Below are 22,327 nucleotides of genomic sequence, written 5' to 3'. Positions count from 1 at the left end.
TTGTTCCTTCCCACCACCTGTTGATGGATATCTTGTAAATTTACGGTTTTTCAACATTCCCAAGAGTGCCTTAGGGGGCATCTTGAACATGTGTCCTTGTGAAATGAGTAAGGATTTCTTCAGCCTGGTGGTTCTCAAGGTTTTTTAACCCAGGCATTGTAAGAAACACATTTACATCACGACCCCCATACATACGTAACTGGAGGAAAAGTTTGATGAAACAACACTATGTGTGAGGTCCTCTTATGTTAGTTTTGAATTTTAATTTACATCATGTTAAAAAGAATGCCAGTGTCGATTCACTACATTGCTGTGTGGTTTACATTTTGAACCTGAGCCACAGCAGTGAAAGCACTGAGTCCTAACCACTGGACCGCCAGGGAATTCCCTGCTGTGTGGTTTAAATTTTGATTTAAACTCAAAATTATCATCCAAAGAGGCTGTGTCATTTTTTTATGCTAATAAAGACACATTAATGATATGGACACTACCAATAATATAATGTTAACAGGGAAAAACAAAAAGAAGGCCCAAAATTGTCTGTACAGTTTGACTTTAAGTATGTGTAAAAGATTCTGCAGGAAGAAAACAGGAAGTAAATGCACCCAAGACAATTTTCTTTGTATTTTATGTTTTCCAAGTTTTCCATATTGAGTGTGTATTATATTAATTCATTATATTAATTTTATAGTGACATTTTTAATAGTAAAATATTTAAATGGAATTTGATACAGGTTTTATTTAAATAGGATGCTCCCCTGTTGAATCTAAAATAGAATTGTAAAAAAAAAAAAAAAATAGAATTGTTTGCCCTACTTCATTTACTTGCAACTTTTCAGAAACATAGTTAACTCATAGAACAAAGAGATAAAATAGCTTTCAATTTGGATCAGCTGCCAGCTGTTGCAAACAGCTGGAGGGCCAGGCGATTCTGGAGCTGGCTGGAGGGAACTGAGTGGTTTGGACAGCTCTACCCTGCCTCGACCCCAGTTCTTCGAGGCAGAGTGGAGATGTCCATACCACCCCAGCCTTCCTGTTTTCTCCTGCATCAAAATCTACTGTGTAGAAAGGATTTTACAAGTCAGCATTTTGCTAGGGTGGTAACTCCATGGTTTTCATACAGGTCCCAGCTAGTATTATATTTTCCCCGTTAGAATGCCTGTAACCATCTCTTGAACACCTTTTGGGAAAACTGTTATAAATTTATTCTCACCTGGGTATTAATGAATGCCGATCCTGAGGAAGTAGGGCATTAACGTTTCCCCTATTTTCTATTTTAACAAGTTTCTAAAATATTAACAGAAAAGTTGAAAAAAGAGTATAATGAACACCCATCACCCATCACCTAGATTTATATGTATGCAATATATAACAGTTATATAGTATGTATTTATAATATGTGTATATGTGAATGCATATTTTTGCATATTTGTGTATATGTATTTTAATCTGTGTATTTGCATGCATGTGTGTATATATGTATGTACACGTGTTTATATGTGCATATGTGTATATTGGTATATGTGTATGTATGTATGTTTATGAGTGTATGTGTGTCTATGTATATTTATGTGTGTGCATGTATATTTACTGTGTGTATAATATGTGTATTTCTTTATGTGTGTATGTATAACCATTTGAATGTAAGTGCAGATATGACACTTTACCCTTAAATATGTCAGGACATAAATTCCAAGAATAAGGGCATTCTTCTGTGCAACCATAATACTGTTATTGCTAAGAAAACTAGCAATAAATTCTCTGTATCATCTGATAATCCATCCGTATTCAAATTTTCCCAGTTGTCCCTAATGCCTTTTTCTTAAATTTATTTTTTTTGAACTATAGTTGATTTACAATGTTATGTTAATTTCTGCTCTACAGCAAAGTGACTCAGTTATACACATATATACATTGTTTTTTATATTCTTTTCCATTACAGTTTATCCCAGGATATTGAATATAGTTCACTGTGCTATACAGTAGGACCTTGTTGTTTATCCATTGTATATGTAATAGTTTGTATCTACTAACCCCGAACTCCCAGTGGATCCCTCCCTCACCCCCTCTCCTCCTTGGTACCCCCAAGTCTGTTCTCTGTATCTGAGTCTGTTTCTGTTTCATAGATAAGTTCATTTGTGTCATATTTTAGATTCCACCTATGAATATAGGAGAATTCATACTGGAGAGTAACCCTGTTAAGTGTACGGATTGTGGAAAATCCTTCACCTGCAATGGTCGCCCCATTGTGCATCACAAAATCCATTCTGGGGAGAAACCCTGTGAGTGTAAAGAATGTGGGAAAACTTTCATTGAGAGTGCTTACCTCATCAGGCCCCAGAGAAGCCCTATGGGCGTGACCAGTGTCAGAAACTTTGCAGGAACATCCTTGGCCTCGTCCGTCACCAGAGGATTCATACTGGTGAGAAACCCTACAAGTGTAATCAGTGTGGCAAAGCTTTCAGGGGCAGCTCCTGTCTGACTAAGCATCAGAGGATATAGGGTCAAGAGCCCCTGTACCTGTGTGTCAAGCCCTGTGGGACAGGGTTCCAGAGCAGCCATGCTCTTACTGGACATCAGAGTCCACTGGAGAGACACCTGTGGAGAGTCAGCGAATGGGAAGATGGCTCTGTCTGATTCTCTTTACTTATTCCATGTCAGAGACTTCATATTGAACAGCAGTTCTTTGAAAATAGTATAACTCATCCCTTACTCCTCGGAACAGAAATCCTGAGACGTTGTGTTTGTGTAATAAGCTGGGAGAATTCTTCTGCCACTTTGCTGAACTTATTGGAAAGAAACTCTAGAAACATAACAAATGTGTTAAAACCTTCAGGGATTGTGCTAAACATACATGAGACTGTGACACCTCACAATGAAACCTTTTGAAGGATGGTGACACAGTTGAGAGAGGGGACCAGGATGGCAGGGGGAAACTTCTCGTGGCGTTTCTCTCTGTTGTTATATGATATGCAAATCAAAATCTAGGAATGGAATTAACGTGGGAAACGTTTAAACTGGAACTCTTGCTTTTATTTGCATTAGAAAGAAGATTTGGTTAATGTGATGAGTTTGAGGTTTCAGTAAGAACCCTTGCCGAGGGACTTCCCTGGTGGCACAGAGGTTAAGACTCTGTGCTCTCAATGCAGGGGGCCTGGGTTTAATCCCTGGTCAGGGAACTAGATCCCACACGCATGCCACAACTAAGGAGCCCGACTGCTGCAACTAAGGAGCCAACGTGCCTCAACTAAGGAGCCTGCCTGCCACAACTAAGACCTGGCACAACCAAATAAATAAATAAATAAAATATTAAACAAACAAAAAGAACCCTTGCTGAAACTCTTAGGTAAAAGGGAACGTATTTTTGAATTAGCCAATATGGAGTGATAATACAGGAAAGTCCCTTAAGGTGATACTAAGTTTATTGTGAAAGAAAGCTCATACTAGAGATGGACAGAAAATGTACACTTGATGTGGGAAAGCTTCCACCTGGAGATCTGATCTTCCAGGGTAATGCTGTCTGCTGGAAATATAATGTGAGCCACATGTATAATTTCAAATTCTTTAGTGGCCACGTGTTTTTAAAAGTAGTAAGAAAGAGGTGAAATTAATGTCAATAACATTTTATTTTACCACCTATATTCCAAATACTAATAATTTAAACATATGACACTCACTCATTTCAGATCCGCTGTAACTGCACATCTAGTTGCTACTTCATCGGACAGCACGACTCTAGTGTATCAGAGAATGAATTCTGGAGAGGAGCCCCCTATAGAGCAATTGTCCCATTACAAACCCACAGTCAGGTTTTTAACACATTTCTAGAAAAAGTGTGTGCCTGGAAGTTAGTCCTGACATAGAACCCTAAGGACTCAACTCTATTCCATTTTTTCTAATATGCACGTTCTTTTCACATTATAACATCTCAGAAATCAGTTTAATTGGTAGCCTTTTGTCTTCTCGTTTGCATTTTGTCTTCACAAAATGTGCATCTTACCATCAGTTGTGTCTTAGGTCTAATAAAATAACTAATATCAGGAGGAGGAATTAAATGACTAGTGAGGTTCATTCATTTGAGGAAACTAGAACTTTCAAGGAAGAGACTGTTGCTGAGATAATGATTAATGACCTACCTGCTGGAACAAAAGGTGGTGATGTAGTCCCTGTCGTGTTGCTGCATATTAAGTGTTATTCCTTTCCTGTGGCCTGTATCACCTGTAATTGTTTTATTACAAGGTTGAAAATTCTCTTAAGGTGGAGGGAAGCAAAACACAGAAGTGTGCATAGGCTCTTAAGCTGGTTAAACAGGAAAGAGTTCCTGAGCTCGTGGGGCTTCTATTCTAGCTCATATATCAAAATATCTTTATGTTTAGTATTGTGTGTATATATGTGTGTGCACACTTTGGGCCTTTTAGTTATAAAAGAAAACGCTGTGCCTGATGGTCAGTAGATGCTCATTCAAGTGGCAATTCCTTGGCTGCTCAGAAGCCCTATACAGGAAAGTTAATCCCAGTTAAAGAAAAATTGTACGAAATTGCATGAAAACATTGGACCGCACCACGTGAATGTTAGTGTCATGGTTAGGAGTACATCTCTTGACTTCAGTCAGACTTGGGTTTCTCATGGGATTACATCTCAGTAGCTGTGTGATCTCAGGTGAATTATTGAATCTCTGTGTGCCTTAGTTCTTCACTTATAAAATGTGGATAAGCCCTACCTCATTAGGAGTAGGAGAAGTGAGGTATGCAGAGTGCTTGGGACGTGACAGTGCTCAGTATGGATTAGCTGCTCCGGCTCCCACCCCTGTTGCTATTACTGCATCTCCTGCCATTACTGCTGCCCTTGTTATTGATGTTTTTGCTTTGTTTTGGCCGAGCCATGCGGCTTGCAGGATCTCAGTTCCCCGATCAGGGATTGAACCTAGGCCACGTCAGTGAAAGCCCGGAGTCCTAACCACTAAGCCGCCAGGGAACGCCCCATGTTTTTGTTGTTGCTGCCGCTGCTGATGTTGATGTTACTCCTCTCTGACTCAGGAGACTGAAAGAGAAGGGACATCAGCAGCCTTCCCAACCTCTGTAGACCCTGGGCCCCTGTCGCCAGTACTTCACAGCTGGCACTGCTTCCCAAACCCTGGTGCACGTGATTGGCTGGAAGCCTCTGAAGGAGCTACGTGGGAGAGGGCTAGAGTCTCCGGGATGTGGATGATGGCAGCTGGGCTGTGTGCGGAGGCCTGACCGGAGTGGAGGTGGGGCTCCAGGCGCTGTGAAGACGAGCTCTCTGGCACGCGTGCCCCAGAGTGATGGCGCATACTGTGCTGAGAAGGAAGATGTTGCCCAGCGCTCACTCTGCTGTGGTACACATCCATCCCACAGCAGTTGCAAGAGCCTGGTCCTGTTTGGGCCTCAAGCTCCTGGACTCAGTATCACAAGGACTTCTGCCCCAAATCACAGCTTCTCCCACTCACCCAAGACTCCTCACAGGCCCTGCCCCAGCGGCTGAACCACAGTCAGATGGTAACTGCCGCTCCCAGGGTAACTGAGCCACACATGTGCCGTCCAGTCTGGAGCAAGACTTCTCATGAGATGGTGCCTCCCTGGGGCTCACGTGAAGACTGAGACCTGCTCCGCTTGAACAAGGTTGGCTTTGTGTGCCTCTTGGCAGTCAGGACCAGGGCCTCAGTTGGATTGCTGTGCTGGAAGAGCAGCAAGTTGGTGTCCTAACTTCCTTCCAGTGGAGCTGGGGTCCCCAGTGTGGGCACTTCCCTTATACATGTGTGATTGGACTCCAGGATTCTGAGCAGTGAGCTGAGACTGCTGGACTGGTGAGAACAGGCCATCTTGGAGGCTGGGGCTGCCATTCCCTGGTGTGGGCAGGGATAAGAATAGAGCAGACGGTGGGGGCAGAGACAGGAGTGTGAGGCCTCATAGAGAGGAGTGGCTGAGACAAACGGGGTGGAGGGCTGGTACTTCCCCGCCGGGGGTCAGGCTGCACTCACATTGTGAGATGCCCTGATAGACAGCCAGTGGGCTCTCCTGTATCACTATGCTCATCCAGGTGTGTTCTCACTGCTTGTCATTGGAGAGAGCCTTAACTGTCCCTCAATCTAGCTTTTGTAGTTCTCTGTTTGGGACCAAATATTTTTACTTTAGTTGAAAAAGCAACCCATGCATGTGGTAAAGAATTAAAAAGGAGGGAAGCAGATGAATGAAAAATGAGCCTCTTTCTCACCTGAGGCCCCTCCTTGGAGACCACAGTTGTTGATGTGTTCTTGTGTATCCTTCTAGAGGCATTTAATGGGGGCGGGGGAAAGGGCGATCTCTGGACACCTAGGTTGTAGGTTTTTGTGTTCTACCTTGATTGTTCTCTTCACGGTGTGTTCTGGAGGCCATTCCGTGTGTGCATGTGTGTCTGCCCCAGTCTTTTTAACGACTGAGAGAGAGATTCTGGGCTGTTGAACACATCGTCGTGCTGAGAGGGTGGCATGCCGGGAGGAAGCGTGGGAGCTCTGCACACTGCCCCCTTCCAAACGCTGCCCTATTTTCATTTGGTTGTTCCTGAGTTACATCCTTTATATAAAACTGGTAAACATTAAGTAAAGTGTTTTCCTGAGTTCTAGTGAATTTCAACCTGAGGGGCCTGCGTGTTGTGGGAACCACTGATTTTGAAGTCTGCTGAGCAGAAGTGTGCGTAGCCCGTGGCAGGCATCTGAAGTGGGGACAGTCTTGTGGGACTGAGCCCTTGACCTGTGGAGTCTGCGCTAATTGTAAGCAGTCAGTCTCAGAATTGAATTGTTGGGCACCTTTTGTGTTAGAGAATTGGTTGGTGTTGAAAAAAAACTACACATACGGTGTCGGAATTAGTGTCAGAAAAAAGACGCCCAACATCAATAGGGGGAAAAAACGAACCTCAACATAAACCTCACATCTTATACAAAAATTAACTCAAAATTGATGGTTGACTTACATGTAAAAAGTAAAATGGAAGTCCTTGGGACTTATAAACAAAGAGTTCTTAAACTTGACATAAAAAGCATGATCCATAAAAGAAAAATTGATAAATTGGACATCTTCTGAATTAAAATACTTTGTTCTGCTAAAGGCTATGTTAAGGGAATACAACTACAGACTGGGAGAAAAGGTTCACAAACCATATATCTGACAAAGTACTTATATTTAGAATATAAAAAGATCTCTCCAAACTCAACAGTTTTTGAAAACTAGAATATGGGCAAAAGACATGAACAGACATTTCATTGAAGAGGATATACAGATGGCAAATAAACCTGAAAATATGCTCAACATTATTAACTGTTAAGAGAACAGACTTGTGGTTGCCAAGGGGGAGGGGAGTGGGGAGGAAAGGACTGGGAGTTTGGGATTAGCAGATGCAAACTAGCATATATAGAATGGATAAACAGCAAGGTCCTACTGTATAGCACGGGGAACTATATTCAATATCCTGTGATAGACCATAATATGGAAAGGAATATGAAAGGGAAAAAATATATATGTATAACTGAGTCACTTTGCTGTACAGCAGAAATTAACACAACATTGTAAATGAAATATACTTCAATGACATTTTTTAAAAAGTTATTAACTGTTAGGGAAATGCAAATTAAAAGCACAGTGAAATGTCACTACACATCTATCAGAAAGGCTAAAATAAAAAACAATAACACTGAACACTGGTAAGGATGTGGAGAAACAGGTGCACACATACATTGCTGGTGGAAGTGTAAAATGGTCCAACTACTCTGGAAAAGAGTGGCAGTTTCTTTTAATACTAAACATGTGCTTACCATGTAACACAGCAATTGCACTCTTGGGCATTTATCCCAGAAAAATGAAGACTAACGAAGGTTCACACAAAAACCTGTACACAAATGTTTACAGCAGCCTTATGTGTAATAGCAAAATTTTAGAAACAACCCAAATGTCCTTCAGTGATGAATGTTTAAACAAACTGTGGTATATCCTTAGCATCAATGCTACTTAGCAATAAAAAGGAATGAACTGAATGGATCTTAAAAGAACTATGTTTGGTGAAAAAAAGCCAATCTCTAAAGTCCACATACTCTATGATTGTGTTTATATGACATTCTGGAAAATGCAAAACTATACTGGGGAAAACAGATCAGTGGTTGCCAGGGTTATGGGTGGGGGAGAAGGTCACCAGAAAGGAGGTTTTTTTAAAAATTTATTTTGTATTTTTTATTGGCATATAGTTGATTTACAATGTTGTGTGTACAGCTAAGTGATTCAGTTATACATATATCCATTCTTTTTTATTTTTATTTTATTTATTTATTTATTTATTTATTTAAAAAATCTTATTTATTTATTTTTGGCTGTGTTGGGTCTTCGTTGCTGTGAGCAGGCTTTCTCTAGTTGTGGTGAGCAGGGGCTACTCTTCGTTGTGGTGCGCGGGCTTCTCATTGCAGTGGCTTCTCTTGTTGCGGAGCACAGGCTCTAGGCACACGGGCTTCAGTAGTTGTGGCGCGTGGGCTCAGTAGTTGTGGCTCGTGGACTTAGTTGCTCCACGGCATGTGGGATCTTCCCGGACCAGGGATCAAACCCGTGTCCCCTGCATTGGCAGGTGGATTCTTAACCACTGCGCCACCAGGGAAGTCCTATCCATCCTTTTCCCATATAGGTTATTACAGAATATTGAGTATAGTTCCTTGTGCTATACAGTAGATCCTTGTTGCTTATCTATTTTATATATAGTAGTGTATATATGTTAATCCCCAAACTCCGAATTTATCCCTTCCCCCCAACGTTTCCCCTTTGGTAACCACAAGTTTGTTTCGAACTCTGTGAATCTGTTTGTTTTGTAAATAAGTTCATTTGTATCATTTTATTTATTTATTTATTTTAAAATATTTACTTATTTGGTTTGCCAGGTCTTAGTTGTGGCAGGCGGGCTCCTTAGTTGTGACACGTGGGCTCCTTAGTTGTGGCATGCGAACTCTTAGTTGCGGCATGCATGTGGGGTCTAGTTCCCTGATCAGGGATCAAACCCGGGCCTCCTGCATTGGGAGTGTGGAGTCTTAACCACTGTGCCACCAGGAAAGTCCCTGTATAATTTTTTTTAGATTCCACGTATAAGTGGTATCATATGAAATTTGTCTTTCTCTGACTTACTTCACTTAGTATGATAATCTCCAGGTCCATCCACGTTGCTGCAAATGGCGTTATTTCATTCTTTTTCGTGGCTGACTAATATTCCATTGAATATATGTACCAGATCTTTATCCATTCCTCTGTCGATGTACATTTAGGTTGATTCCATGTCTTGGCTATTGTAAACAGCGCTGCAGTGAACATTGTGGTGCATGTATCCTTTCGAACCATATTTTTCTCTGGATATATGCCTAGGAGTGGGATTGCTGGATCATATGGTAGCACTGTTTTTAGTTTTTTAAGCAACCTCCATGCTGTTCTCCGTAGTGGCTGTACCAATGTACATCCCCACCAACCGTGTGGGAGGGTTCCCTTTTCTCCACACCCTCTCCAGCATTTATAGTTTGTAGACTTTTTGATGATGGACATTCTAACTGGTGTGAGGTGATACCTCATTGTAGTTTTGATTTGCATTTCTCTAGTAATTAGTGATGTTGAGCCTCTTTTCATGTGCTTTTTGGCTATCTGTATGTCTTCAGGAAGGAGTTTTTGGTGCAATGGATCTATTCTTTATTCTGATTGTGTTGGCGGTTATATAAGTTAAAAGTCATGGAACCGAATACCGGAAAATGGGAGTATTGTTGTAAATAAATATGCAAAATAAACTGTTCAGAGAAACATTTTTAAAAAAATCAGCTTGCACAAAATGACAGCCTCATAAACTGCCCTCTAGAAAATTCTGGAATGGGAAGCAGCATTCTGACCCTGGCCCTGTCTACCGGAGTGGCGACACCTATTTGGGGTTTTGGAGGACATCACTCACCCCAGTCGCTTCTTTTACGTTTTCCTCCATTTCAGCGGCTCCTGAAGCCCCCAGCATGGCTAGTCTTCAAATTCTGTCAATTCCCTGCATATGCAGAACCCTTTTTTTGACCCCACATCCCTGTCTCTCAGTGTCCCCACCTCTATTTCTTTTTCTTTTTAATAAATTTATTTATTTTTATTTATTTATTTTTGGCAGCATTGGGTCTTCGTTGCTGTGCGCGGGCTTTCTCTAGTTGCGGCTCGCGGGCTTCTCATTGCAGTGGCTTCTCTTGTGGTGGAGCACAGGCTCTAGGCGCACGGGCTTCAGTAGTTGTGGTGCACAGGCTTAGTTGCTCCTTGGCATGTGGGATCTTCCCAGACCAGGGCTCGAACCCGTGTCCCCTGCATTGGCAGGCGGATTCTTAACCACTGCACCACCAGGGAAGTCCCTCACCTCTATTTCTAAGGCTGTGGGTCTCTCTGTCTCTGTTGTCTCCCCGTTTCTGCTTCTCACCTTCTCTGTCTCCATCTCTAGGTCTTCTTATCTCAGGGTCTCTGTTTTCCCCATTCGAGGCCTGCCCATTTCTACCTGTCCCTGTCTTGGGTCTTTCTCCACATCAGAGTCTCCCAAGCTCTGGATCTCCCCTTCTCTGAGTCTGTCTTCCTCTCATTCTCTGTGTCTTCATCTGTTGGTCTCCTTGTGTCTGTGATCCTCAGTATCTCGCTATCTTGGGAACTCTGGGCCTTCTGGTCTCTCCATCTTTGGGTGTGCGCGCCTCTTGTCCTCACCTTTCTCTCCCTCCTCGTCTCTGCGTCCGTGTCTCCTCTTCTATGCCCCGCTCTCTGTCTCTGCGTATGTCTCTCTTCTCTTCCTTTCTCCGTCTGTCTCTCTGGTCTTCTCTTGTTTATGCCGTTGCCATGGCATCAAGGACGGCGCAGGCGCAAGGGAGGTCGGACGCCAGGCTAGGCTAGCTCGGCCTCTGATTGGCTGTCTGGTCTGCCGTCGCGTCTTCGCTCTGCCCACGTCCGCGCCGATGACCTGCTACCTTCTGGGCGTCGCAGGTTCCGCGCACGCGCAGTCTGGCCCGACGCCATCGCGCCGGGCTCCTGGGGCCGCTGCGCCGAAGGAACGCAGGCTGGGGGCCGCGACGTACCGTTCCTGACAGGCGAGTTGTAGCGGCCCGGCTCGTGTACGCACGCAGCTGCGTTCCGAGGTGACCGGAGGGGGCTTGACGGCTGAGGGTGTCTGTGGTGGGCGCTCAGGTGGGAGCAGGGGACGGTGCCAAGCCGCCCTGGGCTGCGGCCTGGAGCGCGGGGTCGTCTCTGCCGGCCGGTCGCCCTGCGTCTCTACCCCGTCACCCGGACGTGGATTCGGTTTGAGTGAGGTGCCTGCCTCTGCTCTGGGACCTCTTAGGTGGGCGAGGGAAACCCTATCGGGGAAAGGGCAAGAATGGGTCAGCCGGCAACGGGCATTGAGGACCACAGAGGATTGCTTTTGGACCTTTTTAAAATAGTGTCAGATAGGACTTCTGCATACCCTTTGTTCACATTCACCTGTTGGTGTTTTATGTTTTGCACACCTCTGTCTCTCTCCCTGACCCCTCTCTCTCTCTCCATTTCCTCCGCCCCCTCCCCAATCCCATCATACACAGACCTGCCTCTTAGCTGACTCATCGGAGGCCAAGTTGGACAGTTCCACCATCCTCGACTCCATACCAGGGTCTGGTCCCTGTTCCCCCAGTCACCCCAACAACCTCCTGTAGTCGTGTCTTCTCCTGCTCCCCAGCCAGTTCAGGGCCCGGCGTGACACATTGTTGCTTTTCCTCTGCTTGCTCCTGGGGACTGTGACTTCCTTAAATTCCTGGTCTTGAGGCTTTTGGGGCGCCCAGGCCGGTCACGCAGGATGTCTCTTGGTTGTCTGTCTCTCGTGAGCGGGTCCAGTGTGCGCGTTCTTGGCAGGGACTGAGGAAGGCAGCTGAGATACTAAAGACGCTCCTTACTCCACGTGTTTTTCATTCTAAAGGCACTTTTTCCCTCTTTATAATGAGTGAGTAATCTCTGCATGAGGCCAGGAGACGCTGTGAATACCGAGTCATCTGATGTGGAAATGTGGGGAGAAGGCGACATGGGGGCAGGGCTGGGCCTGGAGGTGGGAGCGAAGCTTGAGCTCTGCACAGCCCTGTGTGAAGGGGATTTGCCTCCACCCTTCAGGATCAGCTGGGGATGGGGAGAGGGCTGGCCAGGACCTGAAGTCCGACTCACAGGCCCGTGCCTCTCACTGTGTCGGTACCTCTTTGTCCCTCTGCAGGTGTGGAGTCTGGCTAAGATCCCAGAGCATATTGTCATCCCTGGTCTGTCTCCCTCGGAGCCTCAATCCCGTGAACTCACCCTTCACAACAGGCGCTTTGCATGTTTGGAAAGATGCTGCCTTTGGGGAAAGCGTTTGCCACCCCCAGGAACTCCCCAACTCCCCTGGAACTGCCCACACTGGAGTCAACAGCTGGGGACCAGTAGGAGGGGCCCAAGACCAACCCTGGAAGGGCTCCTGCTGACCTCGAGTTCTCCTGCCTCCACTTCCGGAACTTTGTCTACCAGGAGGTGGCTCGGTCCCACCAGGCCCTGGCCCGGCTCCGGGACCTGTGTTGAGAGTGGCTGCAGCCTGAGGTGCACTCCAAGGAACACATGATGGAGCTGCTGGTGATGGAGCAGTTCTTGGGCATCCTACTCCACAAGCTCCAGCCCAGGGTGGTGGCAGAGCAGCCCACGAGCTGCAAGAAGGCAGCCTTCCTGGTGGAGGACCTCACCAAGGCCCTGGCGGAGCCAGGTGAGGCCACCTCCCCAGAGGAGAGTATGCCTTTGAGGAATGGGAGGGGATCAGCCCTGGAAGGAGTGACATTGACAGCATGGAGCCCAGACCCCAGCCAGCGGGTTACCTGAGAGAGTTCAGTTCCCTCATGTATAAGAGGCACAGAAGCTAAACACTCTGAGCTGGTGGGGCAGCTCCTCAGTCAGCAGGGATCTGGCCCCCACCACCCTGCCCAGGGGCATCACCCTCATGGGCCAGGAAGGCTGCTTGGGTTTCTGCCCTCACATCTGCCTTCCAGATGTAAGGAAGCAGGAGGAAGCAGCCCCTTAAAAACTAAGTAAGTATTCTCGGCACACTTCCGTCTCCTTATTACGGGAAGAAGGGGAGCACTGGGGCTGGGTGGGCAGTCTCCACCACATCTGAGGGCAAGGCCTATGGACTGGTGGTAATGGGGCCCTGGAGCCTTGGGCTCGGGGTCAGAAGCCTGGGTCCATGTTTGTCCCCCACCCCCAGCCCTGTGAGCTTACTGTGAACCTCTTGGGCTCACTCTACCCTTGGGTGTAAACGGCGATGCCATCAAGATCTCCCTTGGGGTCCACCCACAGCTTTGAGCAAGGCGATGTGTCACAGGGAAGCACGCTTGAGTCTTTCCTGTCTGCCATTTCCAGGTGGGCCGGCGAGAGCCAGCGAAGACGTGGAACCCAGTAAGACCCAGGCACCCCCGAGACCTGTGAGTGACCAACCAGCTCTTGGGTACGTGTGGTGGGCCAGGGTCTGTGGTTGGGAAAGGCCAGGAGAGAGCCATCGTGCTGGTTCTTGAGGGAGCCCGAGGGAAGCCAGGTAGCTGAGGCCTGGAAGTCTGTGCTGTAATTTCGCCTTCTCCCCACAGGCTCTGTGAATGTCACGAGTGTTATTTTTAATTAAATTCCTCTTGAGATGATTCAAATTGTACGTGCTTATCAGAAACAGTGAAAAGCATCGAGGTATAAAGAAGAAAGTAACAATCTCCCCACTCCCTCACACCCTCTGCAAATCAAGCCAAGGTGCGCACCCTGGCGTTTGCCCCTTCGTGTTCTTTTGTACATCTCACCTGAGTGCGCACACATCTCACCCACGGGCCCGTGCAGAGGTTGGCAGCCCGTTTCCCTGGAAGTGATGCCTGTAGCACTGGCTGTTTGCATGGAGCAACCCCTCACCCACCCAGGCCCCTCCAGGCAGTGGCTCGTTATCCAGTGCCATCTCCTCCTCACCTCCATGGCGTTTCACAGGATCCACCGTTCGTTGTCCTAGAGTGGGAATTTTGCTGCCGTTAAGGTTTCTGCCTCTTCCTGTAAATCTGCAGTGAAACGTCCTCAGACACGTGCCTGGGTGTGGGAAGTTAGTTCTGTTTGGGTAGGGTGGGATCCTCAGGACCGTTGGACAAAGGGCATTTCCACGTGGTTTTCCAAAAGTTCTATAGCATATATGTACAGTGCCAGCATGCAAGGGTGCCTATGTTCCCACATCTGTGCCAGCACTGCATGTTGTTGCTTTTTAAGATCTCTACCATCCTGATGGGTAGAAAAGTGTGTTATCTCTTTTTGGCTTTTCTTTGAATATCTAGGGCCACTGCTGAGCTTGAGCTGCTTTTTGCTTTCTTCTTGGCTGTTCTGCTCTGTCAGTTGAGGACACATGTGGGGTCAGTGGAACCCTGGGACCTTCTGTGATGTGACCATGCTGGGGCCTCCCTGACTGGCTTGGGGGTGCCCAGCTGTGAGATCTAGTCTTCTCAGCTTTGCCTTCCCTTCTCCCCAGTCTCTTCTGCTCCAGACCCCGTGCTTCTGGAACAGGAGAGCATCAGGGAGGAGAAGACCAGAGAGGCCAGGCCCACAAAGGCTGAGCCAGAGGTGGGTGGGTGGGGGCCCACTTGCCCAGCAGCTCACAGGGCCTGTCCCACCCTGTCTTATCAACCTGCCTCCCTCCCTTATCAGTGTGCTGCCAGCTGCCCTAGGGAGGCCAGAGGACGAGGAACCAGGGTGGGCTGAGGTTCCAGGCCTGGGCACCCAGGCTGCTGCCTCCCCGGGAAGCTAAGGGACGAGCCTGGCCCTGAGCGGTGGGTGAGGGTGGGGGAGTTCTCTGAGACCAGGGGGAGGGCTCTGACTCGAGCCGTCCCACTGCCTCCTGGGGAGTGCTGGCCAGGTGGCCCCTGACTGCAGGCTCCCCCCCAACCCACTTTGTGGTGACTCCATGGCCTCTTCCCTGTCCCTCTGGCTGTGTCTGGTGCACCCTTCGTCCCCCCGAGGGTGCACTGTGGCTGCCAGCGGCAGCTCCCCTCCTCACCCTTCCTGCTGCGTCTGCTGTCCCCAAGTCCCACCTCCCACCAACCAGGACTCCTGGCCTCGCCCGGCCCCCCACCCAGCAGCCGCCTCCCCACCCTTGTGCACCTTGCTCTTCTGCATCGAGACTCAGGTTTTGTTGCCCTTGGGCCTCACAGGTCCCTCAGACCTCCTGGGCTGGGCAGAGTGCAGGGTCCCTGGCCACGTGGGCCACCTCTAGCCTTGTGCTGCCCTGGAGTACATGAGCCTGGGGGGTGTCCCAAGGGAAGCCCTAGGTGCGCAGCACTTGCGGGGAGACCTTTATGTGGATCTCCCATTCATGGATCATCTCAAGAGCCACGCCAGGAACCTCTACACGTGCCAGAGCTGTTGGAAAACTTCCCTTTCAGCCTGGCCCTGGCCGAGCACCGGAATTCCCATGAGAAGGAGAAAGTCAGTGCATTGGAGAGTGCCCTGGGCACCTCTGTGCTGCATGTGGAGCCCATGCCAGTGGAGGATTGGCAAGCTCCTGGAGAACGTGGAAGGTGATGTTTTCCCTGTGCACTCTGAGGCACAGAGATGAGCCACTTTGCTGTAAGTGCCCCCAGAGAAGGACAACTACCTGCCTGAAATTTCAGAGTAACACATTGGGCTCCTTCGAAACCCTTGTGTGGCTTCCTGCGGTGTCTGTGTGGATGTAAGTCTGCTTGTTTTCTAAACGAGCTAAGGTGGCTGAAGCACTTAGAACCCAGGAAGGGCCCACATGAAGCCCTCACCTTGCAAACACAGGTGTAAAGATGCTTAACCTGTGAGCACAAGCCGCCAGGAGTGAAAGAAGACTCTGCTTTCTTCTCTGACCATTTCAGCACCACCCACACATTGGAACATTGGTCTTTGTGCCAAGTGTAGCGTTGCCTTAAGTTGTGTGATTTGCCAGCTCTTTCTTGAAGTCAGCCTTGTCTGTTCCTCTTGTTAGAACTTCCCAGGGCTGCTGTTCAAGCAGAAATCTTGCCTGCTGTTTTGTTTTTTTCATAAATATGTGATGGCAGGTTTACTTCTGAGTCCTCAGTAGCGTACCGTTCTCCATTTTAACTCACATGGGTATGGGGTGGCTTACAAAGATCACAAAAACACTGGGAGCCTAGTAATGCAGTGTTTTCAAACCATGTTTCAGCCCATTAGTGAGTTGCAAAATCAAATTAGTGGGTGGCCACCGGCATTACAGAGCAATGAAATAGAATAAAATAGGTCAAAATTCATAATGTAGTAAAGGCAAATATTGTTTTGTGAAACTTTTCAGCCATACATCTAAATATGAGAACTGGTTGCAATGTAAAATGTATATCTTACTAGGCAGGGAGGGGGGGGGTACTGTGATCAAAACCAGTTGAAAACACCAGTAAAGGTTGATGAGATCCGTCTGCGTGGGCAAGGGGAACTTAACTGCTTGGGCTACATAAGGCGATCTTTTGAGTTTTGCATTTAATCTCAGGTTGCAGCATTGTTTTTGTTGCCCGAGCAAAAATTTAACTGCTCTCTGTGGATAGAGAAACTGGTGCCTCTTTCTGTCACTGTGTTTGGGCAGGCAGTCTGTTGTAGTGGTGCCCGAATCACGGGGGCTTAACATAATAAAGGATTTATTTCCTCACTCACATCACAGTCTTGTGGTGGTTGCTGCTGCTTGAGTGTTAGTGGGTTCACACAGAGTGTCAGAGGGTAGCTGTGTTCATAAGGATAGGGGGAAGGTAAACCACATAAACGGAAACCTGGCAAGATAGGAATGAGTTCCAATGGGAAGGAGATGCTTAAATACCTTCTGTAATGGACTGAGTTGCGTGCCACCGTGCCCCCCTCCCCTCCTTCCCCCTGTCCCCAGCTCATATGTGGAAGCCCTAACCCCTAATTTAGAGATAGGGCCTTAGGGAGATAATTAAGGTTAAATGAGGTCATACGGGTGGGCCCTAATCCCATGGGACTGGTGTCCTTATAAAAAGAGCAGAGATTGCTCTCTCTTGCCAAGTGTGCACAGAGGAAGCTAGGAAAAAAGGTCTCACCAGAAACCAACCCCGACAGCACCTTGATCTTGGACTTCCAGCCTCCATAACTGTGAGAAAATAAATTTGTGCTGTTTTAAGCCACCTAGTCTGTGTGTTTTGTTTTTTGTTTCTTATGGCAACCCGAGCAGACTAATACATGACCCCCATTATTATTTGGGTTGATGAGTTTTGTAAATCAGTGTCAACCAGTGCAACTATCTGGAACACAAAACAGCCCAGTTGCTTAAGAACTACTTTGACATTTGTGTTCCTTGAACTTTCAATTTCAGGTGTGGTGATTTTTCCTAAAGAATTAGTGGGGGAAAAAAGGAGAAAGCTACATACATTGAGAGGCTGAAATCCTTTCTGGATCTAGGTGGAATACTAAAAGTAAAATATATACAAGTGACTAGGATGCCTGTTTACATGGAGTTAAATACCCAATTACAGAGGAATGATGACTTAAATTTTGGTAGAGCCATTCAAAGGAATAATGAAGCATAATGATAATTAAGAAGACTATGTAGCAATATGGAAGAAAAATTTCTAAGTGTAGCTCAAGAAGTAGAATACAAATATTTGTTATATTGTAACTATAAAACATGGTGGAATTTTGGCTGCATTTGTTTTTGCTTTTTGAATTCCCTTGAAAATTCTTTATTTACAGCACTTCTATAATAAAATTCATTTTTCACCATTTTGAAAAAAATTCTCCCAATCATGGAAAACTTAAAAAAAAAAAAAAAAAGAAATGAAGGAGAAAAAAATATTTTCTCATGTTCCCAGCTCATAGGAACTTTTGACATCTCAGTATCCGTCCTTCCAGTCATTTTTCTGTGTACAAGATTTGGTATGTATGTGTTCAGTGCATGTATAAAATTTGTGAGCATCTTCATTATAAATGTGTGTGTGTTTCTTGCGTATCCTGAGTGAGGGATCAGTCCAGATTCACTGGGCCTGTTGCTCACACGACTGAGAAGTCCCTCTTTGGGAGGAAGAATTTAAAATTACTAAGATAAAATGAGGTGTTAGGCTTTGGAAGGGGTGCAATAGAGTGAAGGACCTTGGAGTTTCAGCTTCATTTACTTCATGGCCACTCCATGAAACCCGATCCTCAAAACATAATGTAACTCAGGCCTCTCTCAACCAGTGAGCACCTGAGTTTATAGAAAGGACAGTTTCCAGAAGTCTCAGTGAAACAACCAGCTGTCCAGCTCCAGCCTCTGGCCGACAAAGACTGTCTCTTGAGAGTTGGGCTCCTGAGAGACCACACACAAACTGAGGCAGCTCTTAGGGAAACCCTCCCAGACTTCCCAGAAGTGTGGGGAAAGGAGCGTGGCTTCTGCAGTAGGAGGGTCTAGTTTCCTGTAGTGGAGACTGCTCTGAGAGGGAGACTATGGGACAGATAAATCTAATCCTCCCCAGGTTCTTACCAAGTTTCTTCTCAATGGTTCATGTCCCTGCACCTTTGGATGGGAGTTAAGACCCTCAGCACAGACCCATTTTCCCTAATGCCTGACCCAACCCAGCTTCCCCTGAGGTTAACAAGTGGGGACATCTGGCGATATTTTTGTCTCTCTGTAGAATAAATCATCCATTTGTGTGCTTTACCATGTGTTGGGCAGGGTGGTGATGGAAGAAGAACAGCAAACAAATTCTACATTTCTTTTAGTAGGTTTGTTTTTTGTAGTGGTTTGAGAAAAGCAACTCTGAAACTATTTTACAAGTATTTTAGAATTCAGCAAATTAGTAAGTATGTTTATTTTAGGGGTCTCAGCATTCTCGCTATTGAAGAGGGACATAAAAATACGGGGAGTCAGATTGGAATGGGAGGTATTTCTGTGTATGTATATGCACCCATATACCTTTTTGTGTGTATCTATATAAGTGTTTATACATGCGCCTTTATTTCCTAGCTCAGCAGTAGACAACCTAGTAGCAATGAGCACACCTGGCACTCAGATTTGGTCCTGAATAGCATCCCCTACTAAAATGAACCAGTTCTTTGGACCTGCAGAAATATGACTGATTTCGGGGCTGATTTCAGGGTAGAAACAAGATGAGCTTATAACATCTTATACTGAAAATGATGAAGGCATGTCACAGGGATGGCAGGAACTTTCCTGAAGGGACTATTATTGGCCATATCTGGGACAACATGAGCACCAAAAAACCTAAGGACAGCAGTAAGTCATAAAGCAGGTGTTCATAAAGGCATCAGGGCAAGCCCCTCTGAAAAAGCCAACAAACCACAAGTGCAGAGGCTCCTAACATGAGACCCCTCCCACCTCCCAATCCACCACACAATAATGCAGGTGTTATTATCTCTGGCCAACCTTCACCTTGTCTCCTTCTCTCTATTCTGACTGACTTTGATGCTGCTCTTCCCAGCACATCTAATTTCCTTGAGGACAAAAAGCTACACAAGGATAGAAGCACAGGCAAAGGGAAGAGGATACATGTAATAAAGGGAGGGAGGACAGAACACCTGACCAAAGGACCAAGGCTATTGAGCTGCCCTGTCCTGTGCAGCTGCTCACTGGCTACATGTGGCAAATGAGCACTTGAAATGTGGCTACAGCAAATTAAAATGTACTGTAAATGTAAAACACACACTGGATTTCAAAGGCATAGTATAAAAAGAAAGCAAAATATCTCACTTGTGATTTTTTTATATAAACAACATATCAAGGTGGTAACATTTGGGATATATAGGGACAAATAGTAAATTAATTTCACCTGTTTCTTCTTTTTAAATGGGACTATTACAATATATTTAAAATTTACCAATGGGGCTTACGTTGTGTCTATTGGAGAGTGCTGCTATGCACTATTTACTGATTTTCTTGTGGTGTTTTTTTTTTTCACTCTCATAGTTCTTTGTTTATTCACTTATTGTCCCCCCCCCCACACTAGAAGGTAACCTCAGAGAAGGCAGGACCTTGTCTGTCTTGCTGACTGTATCCTCAGAGCCTATGACAGTGCCTGTAGTAGGGGTGTATAGACATTTAATGAGTGAACAATAAGTGACGTCTCTCCATCAGTTTGAGTAATTTAGAGATGATTATGTTGGTATCATTAGTCATGATTATGTATACACCCAAGATGCATTTTTACTATTTACTTTGCAACTTCTGGTTACTGTTTCCATCAATCTAATTTATATTCCTCCCAGTCATCTCCCTCCCTGGCACAAATTTGACTCTCCAGTGTGTGCTTTAAAAAACAATATTGTTTTATTACTACCAGCAGGAGTGGCCTGCATGGGGTGGTGGGTGTGCCTGGCTCAGGGTATTTGTGGGCTGTGAGGGGTAGATGATAATTGGGAGGCTGAAGGAAAGGGAGTGGGGCTGGAGGCCAGGCCCAAAGGCTCCTCTGATTTACTTCTGGGAAGAGGTAGACTTAATAGAGGAGTCATGGCAAGCTACGGCCAGGCCGCCAATAAGATTAAGAAATTCTTGGAAATCTAGCTGCCCATCAGAGTCGAGGTCCAGTTTCTTCATCATGCGGTCAAGGACACTAGGGTCCTTCTGGTTCTTTGTGAAGGCACCCAGCTCTGTATTCATGAAGATAAGGAACTCGGCCTTGGAGAGTTTGCTGTTGTTACCGTCCCTTCCAGCATGCTTTTGGAAAACAGCAATCAGAGACTCAATACACTGTTCAGTCCATGTAGGGCTGGATATTTTTGCCATGTTCGGAGAGGAGCGAGGCACGGGGCTGCGAGCGGGGAGCGGCGTGGCAAGCCATGATTTTCTCACGTGGTTTTTTTTTTTTTAAATTTTTATTTATTTATTTATTTATTTATGACTGTGTTGGGTCTTCGTTTCTGTGTGAGGGCTTTCTCTCGTTGCGGCAAGTGGGGGCCACTCCTCATCGCGGTGCGCGGGCCTCTCACTATCGCGGCCTCTCGTTGCGGAGAACAGGCTCCAGACGCGCAGGCTCAGTAATTGTGGCTCACGGGCCCAGTTGCTCCGCGGCATGTGGGATCTTCCCAGATCAGGGCTCGAACCCGTGTCCCCTGCATTAGCAGGCAGATTCTCAACCACTGCGCCACCAGGGAAGCCCCTCTCACGTGGTTTTTAAATGACTGAAATTAAGTCCAAAAAAGAGGGGGCATTCCACAAGCATACTGAGGAACAGTATTGGAAGACTATTTGCAACATGGTTTCCCCAAGGGAGAAATTTCAAGTTACCTGGAAGCTTATATCCTAGCATTGTGATTAGAAAAGTCAAACTGATAGTTATAACCCTAACTGATGGTTAGTGACCAAAACCAGCTAATGCAATTTACATATGGGTTCTAGTGAGGGTGACAAGTCACTGTTTAAGGATTACGGTTGTCAGGGTGACTGCTGTTAGTGGATTCAGGATTCAGTGAAATACTATACACTGCCTTCAAGTTAAATTTTATAAAAACAAAAGCTTATTAAACACCAGGATAAAGAATCAATGAAAAAAAAAAACAGTTCAAAAGATTAACTTGTACATTTCTCAAGAGATAAATCTTGCAAAACATAAGGTTCCAATGTGAGTGTGCTCTTGCTCATAAGATGGTGGCTTAACAAAGAAAAAATCTTCCTCTTTTTGTGAAACAGCAACATCTGCATTTCTAATGCCTGTGAGTCCTGTAGAAAAATTTATAGCAAGAACAGAGCAGCAAAAGCCATCTCAGAATCTGCAAGACTCCATGGAAGTGGCTTTACCTTTCAAGTCTTCCTATACAAATCTTTTCAATTCCATTGCATATAAAGATTAACTTATTGCAACATAATGCATATAACTACTTTAAAATCTGTTTATAGTACATGGATACTTTGTCATATGGCATTCACATCTGTGAGGCTGGTGGCCATGTGCCTTGACCAAAGAATTTACACACAAATCAGAAAATTTTGTACTGAGACAGCTGAATATTCATGGTGATTCCATAAAGTGCCACTCTCATGTCTGGAACACTCTGCCATATTGTTTTTAGGGAATATCAGAGTCAAGTTGCACCATTCATAAGCAACCCCTGCCAAGAAGGTAATGTACAATAATGATAAATTCTGACTGCGTTTGGTTCTTTTATATGAAAGGCATTTGCTGAGTTTGTCACCACTTTGAAAATCTCTGGTTTGGAATATGGTGAATCCTTAGAAGCCACCCCAGATCCACTACATTTTTTTCCATTTCTCTTTTGTAGGTTCTATAATGAAGCATTAGCGGCCACTCACGGCTGAAGGTCCTCAACAGTGATTAACTCCACACTTCCCTACT

At 45.8% G+C, this 22,327-nt stretch overlaps 3 protein-coding genes across 4 annotated transcripts in view; 1 reads left to right on the top strand and 2 right to left on the bottom strand.

The window, feature by feature from the left end:
- The window catches only part of LOC130705701 (telomeric repeat-binding factor 2-interacting protein 1-like), an 18,686-nt gene extending 7,659 nt beyond the window's left edge, over positions 1 to 11,027 (bottom strand). The window contains exon 1 of the mRNA XM_057533758.1: positions 10,979 to 11,027. Coding sequence (XP_057389741.1) covers positions 10,979 to 11,027 — 49 coding nt within the window. The remainder of the gene's footprint in view (positions 1 to 10,978) is intronic.
- LOC103001728 (zinc finger and SCAN domain-containing protein 18) lies at positions 11,026 to 22,327 on the top strand. Of its 2 annotated transcripts, none has more exons than XR_009006123.1 (4): positions 11,026 to 11,146; positions 12,241 to 13,075; positions 13,407 to 13,491; positions 22,254 to 22,327. XR_009006123.1 is itself a non-coding variant. In XM_057534541.1 (4 exons), the coding sequence occupies exons 2-4, from the start codon at positions 12,615 to 12,617 to the stop codon at positions 22,288 to 22,290; spliced, it is 264 nt and encodes an 87-aa protein (XP_057390524.1). In that variant the 5' UTR covers positions 11,260 to 11,346; positions 12,241 to 12,614; the 3' UTR covers positions 22,291 to 22,327. The 2 variants fall into 2 exon arrangements, 1 of the variants encoding a protein (XP_057390524.1); XM_057534541.1 differs by lacking the exon at positions 11,026 to 11,146 and adding an exon at positions 11,260 to 11,346 and having other exon boundaries at positions 12,241 to 12,756.
- LOC130705741 (protein S100-A11-like) lies at positions 20,104 to 20,802 on the bottom strand. The gene has a single exon (XM_057534540.1). The coding sequence runs from the start codon at positions 20,758 to 20,760 to the stop codon at positions 20,449 to 20,451; it is 312 nt and encodes a 103-aa protein (XP_057390523.1). The 5' UTR covers positions 20,761 to 20,802; the 3' UTR covers positions 20,104 to 20,448.

The sequence above is a fragment of the Balaenoptera acutorostrata genome, chromosome 19, assembly GCF_949987535.1.
Source record: "Balaenoptera acutorostrata chromosome 19, mBalAcu1.1, whole genome shotgun sequence".
Lineage (NCBI taxonomy): Eukaryota > Metazoa > Chordata > Mammalia > Artiodactyla > Balaenopteridae > Balaenoptera > Balaenoptera acutorostrata.
This window is presented reverse-complemented; position numbering and strand designations above follow the sequence as displayed.

Excerpts from the sequence above, each read along its gene's own strand:
- LOC103001728 (XM_057534541.1), top strand. The coding sequence starts at position 12,615 with ATGATGGAGCTGCTGGTGATGGAGCAGTTCTTGGGCATCCTACTCCAC. Across the intron at positions 12,757-13,406 it reads CAAGGCCCTGGCGGAGCCAG|GTGGGCCGGCGAGAGCCAGC; the intron begins GTGAGGCCACCT and ends TGCCATTTCCAG. Across the intron at positions 13,492-22,253 it reads AGTGACCAACCAGCTCTTGG|GTTCTATAATGAAGCATTAG; the intron begins GTACGTGTGGTG and ends TCTCTTTTGTAG.
- LOC130705741 (XM_057534540.1), bottom strand. The coding sequence starts at position 20,760 with ATGGCAAAAATATCCAGCCCTACATGGACTGAACAGTGTATTGAGTCT.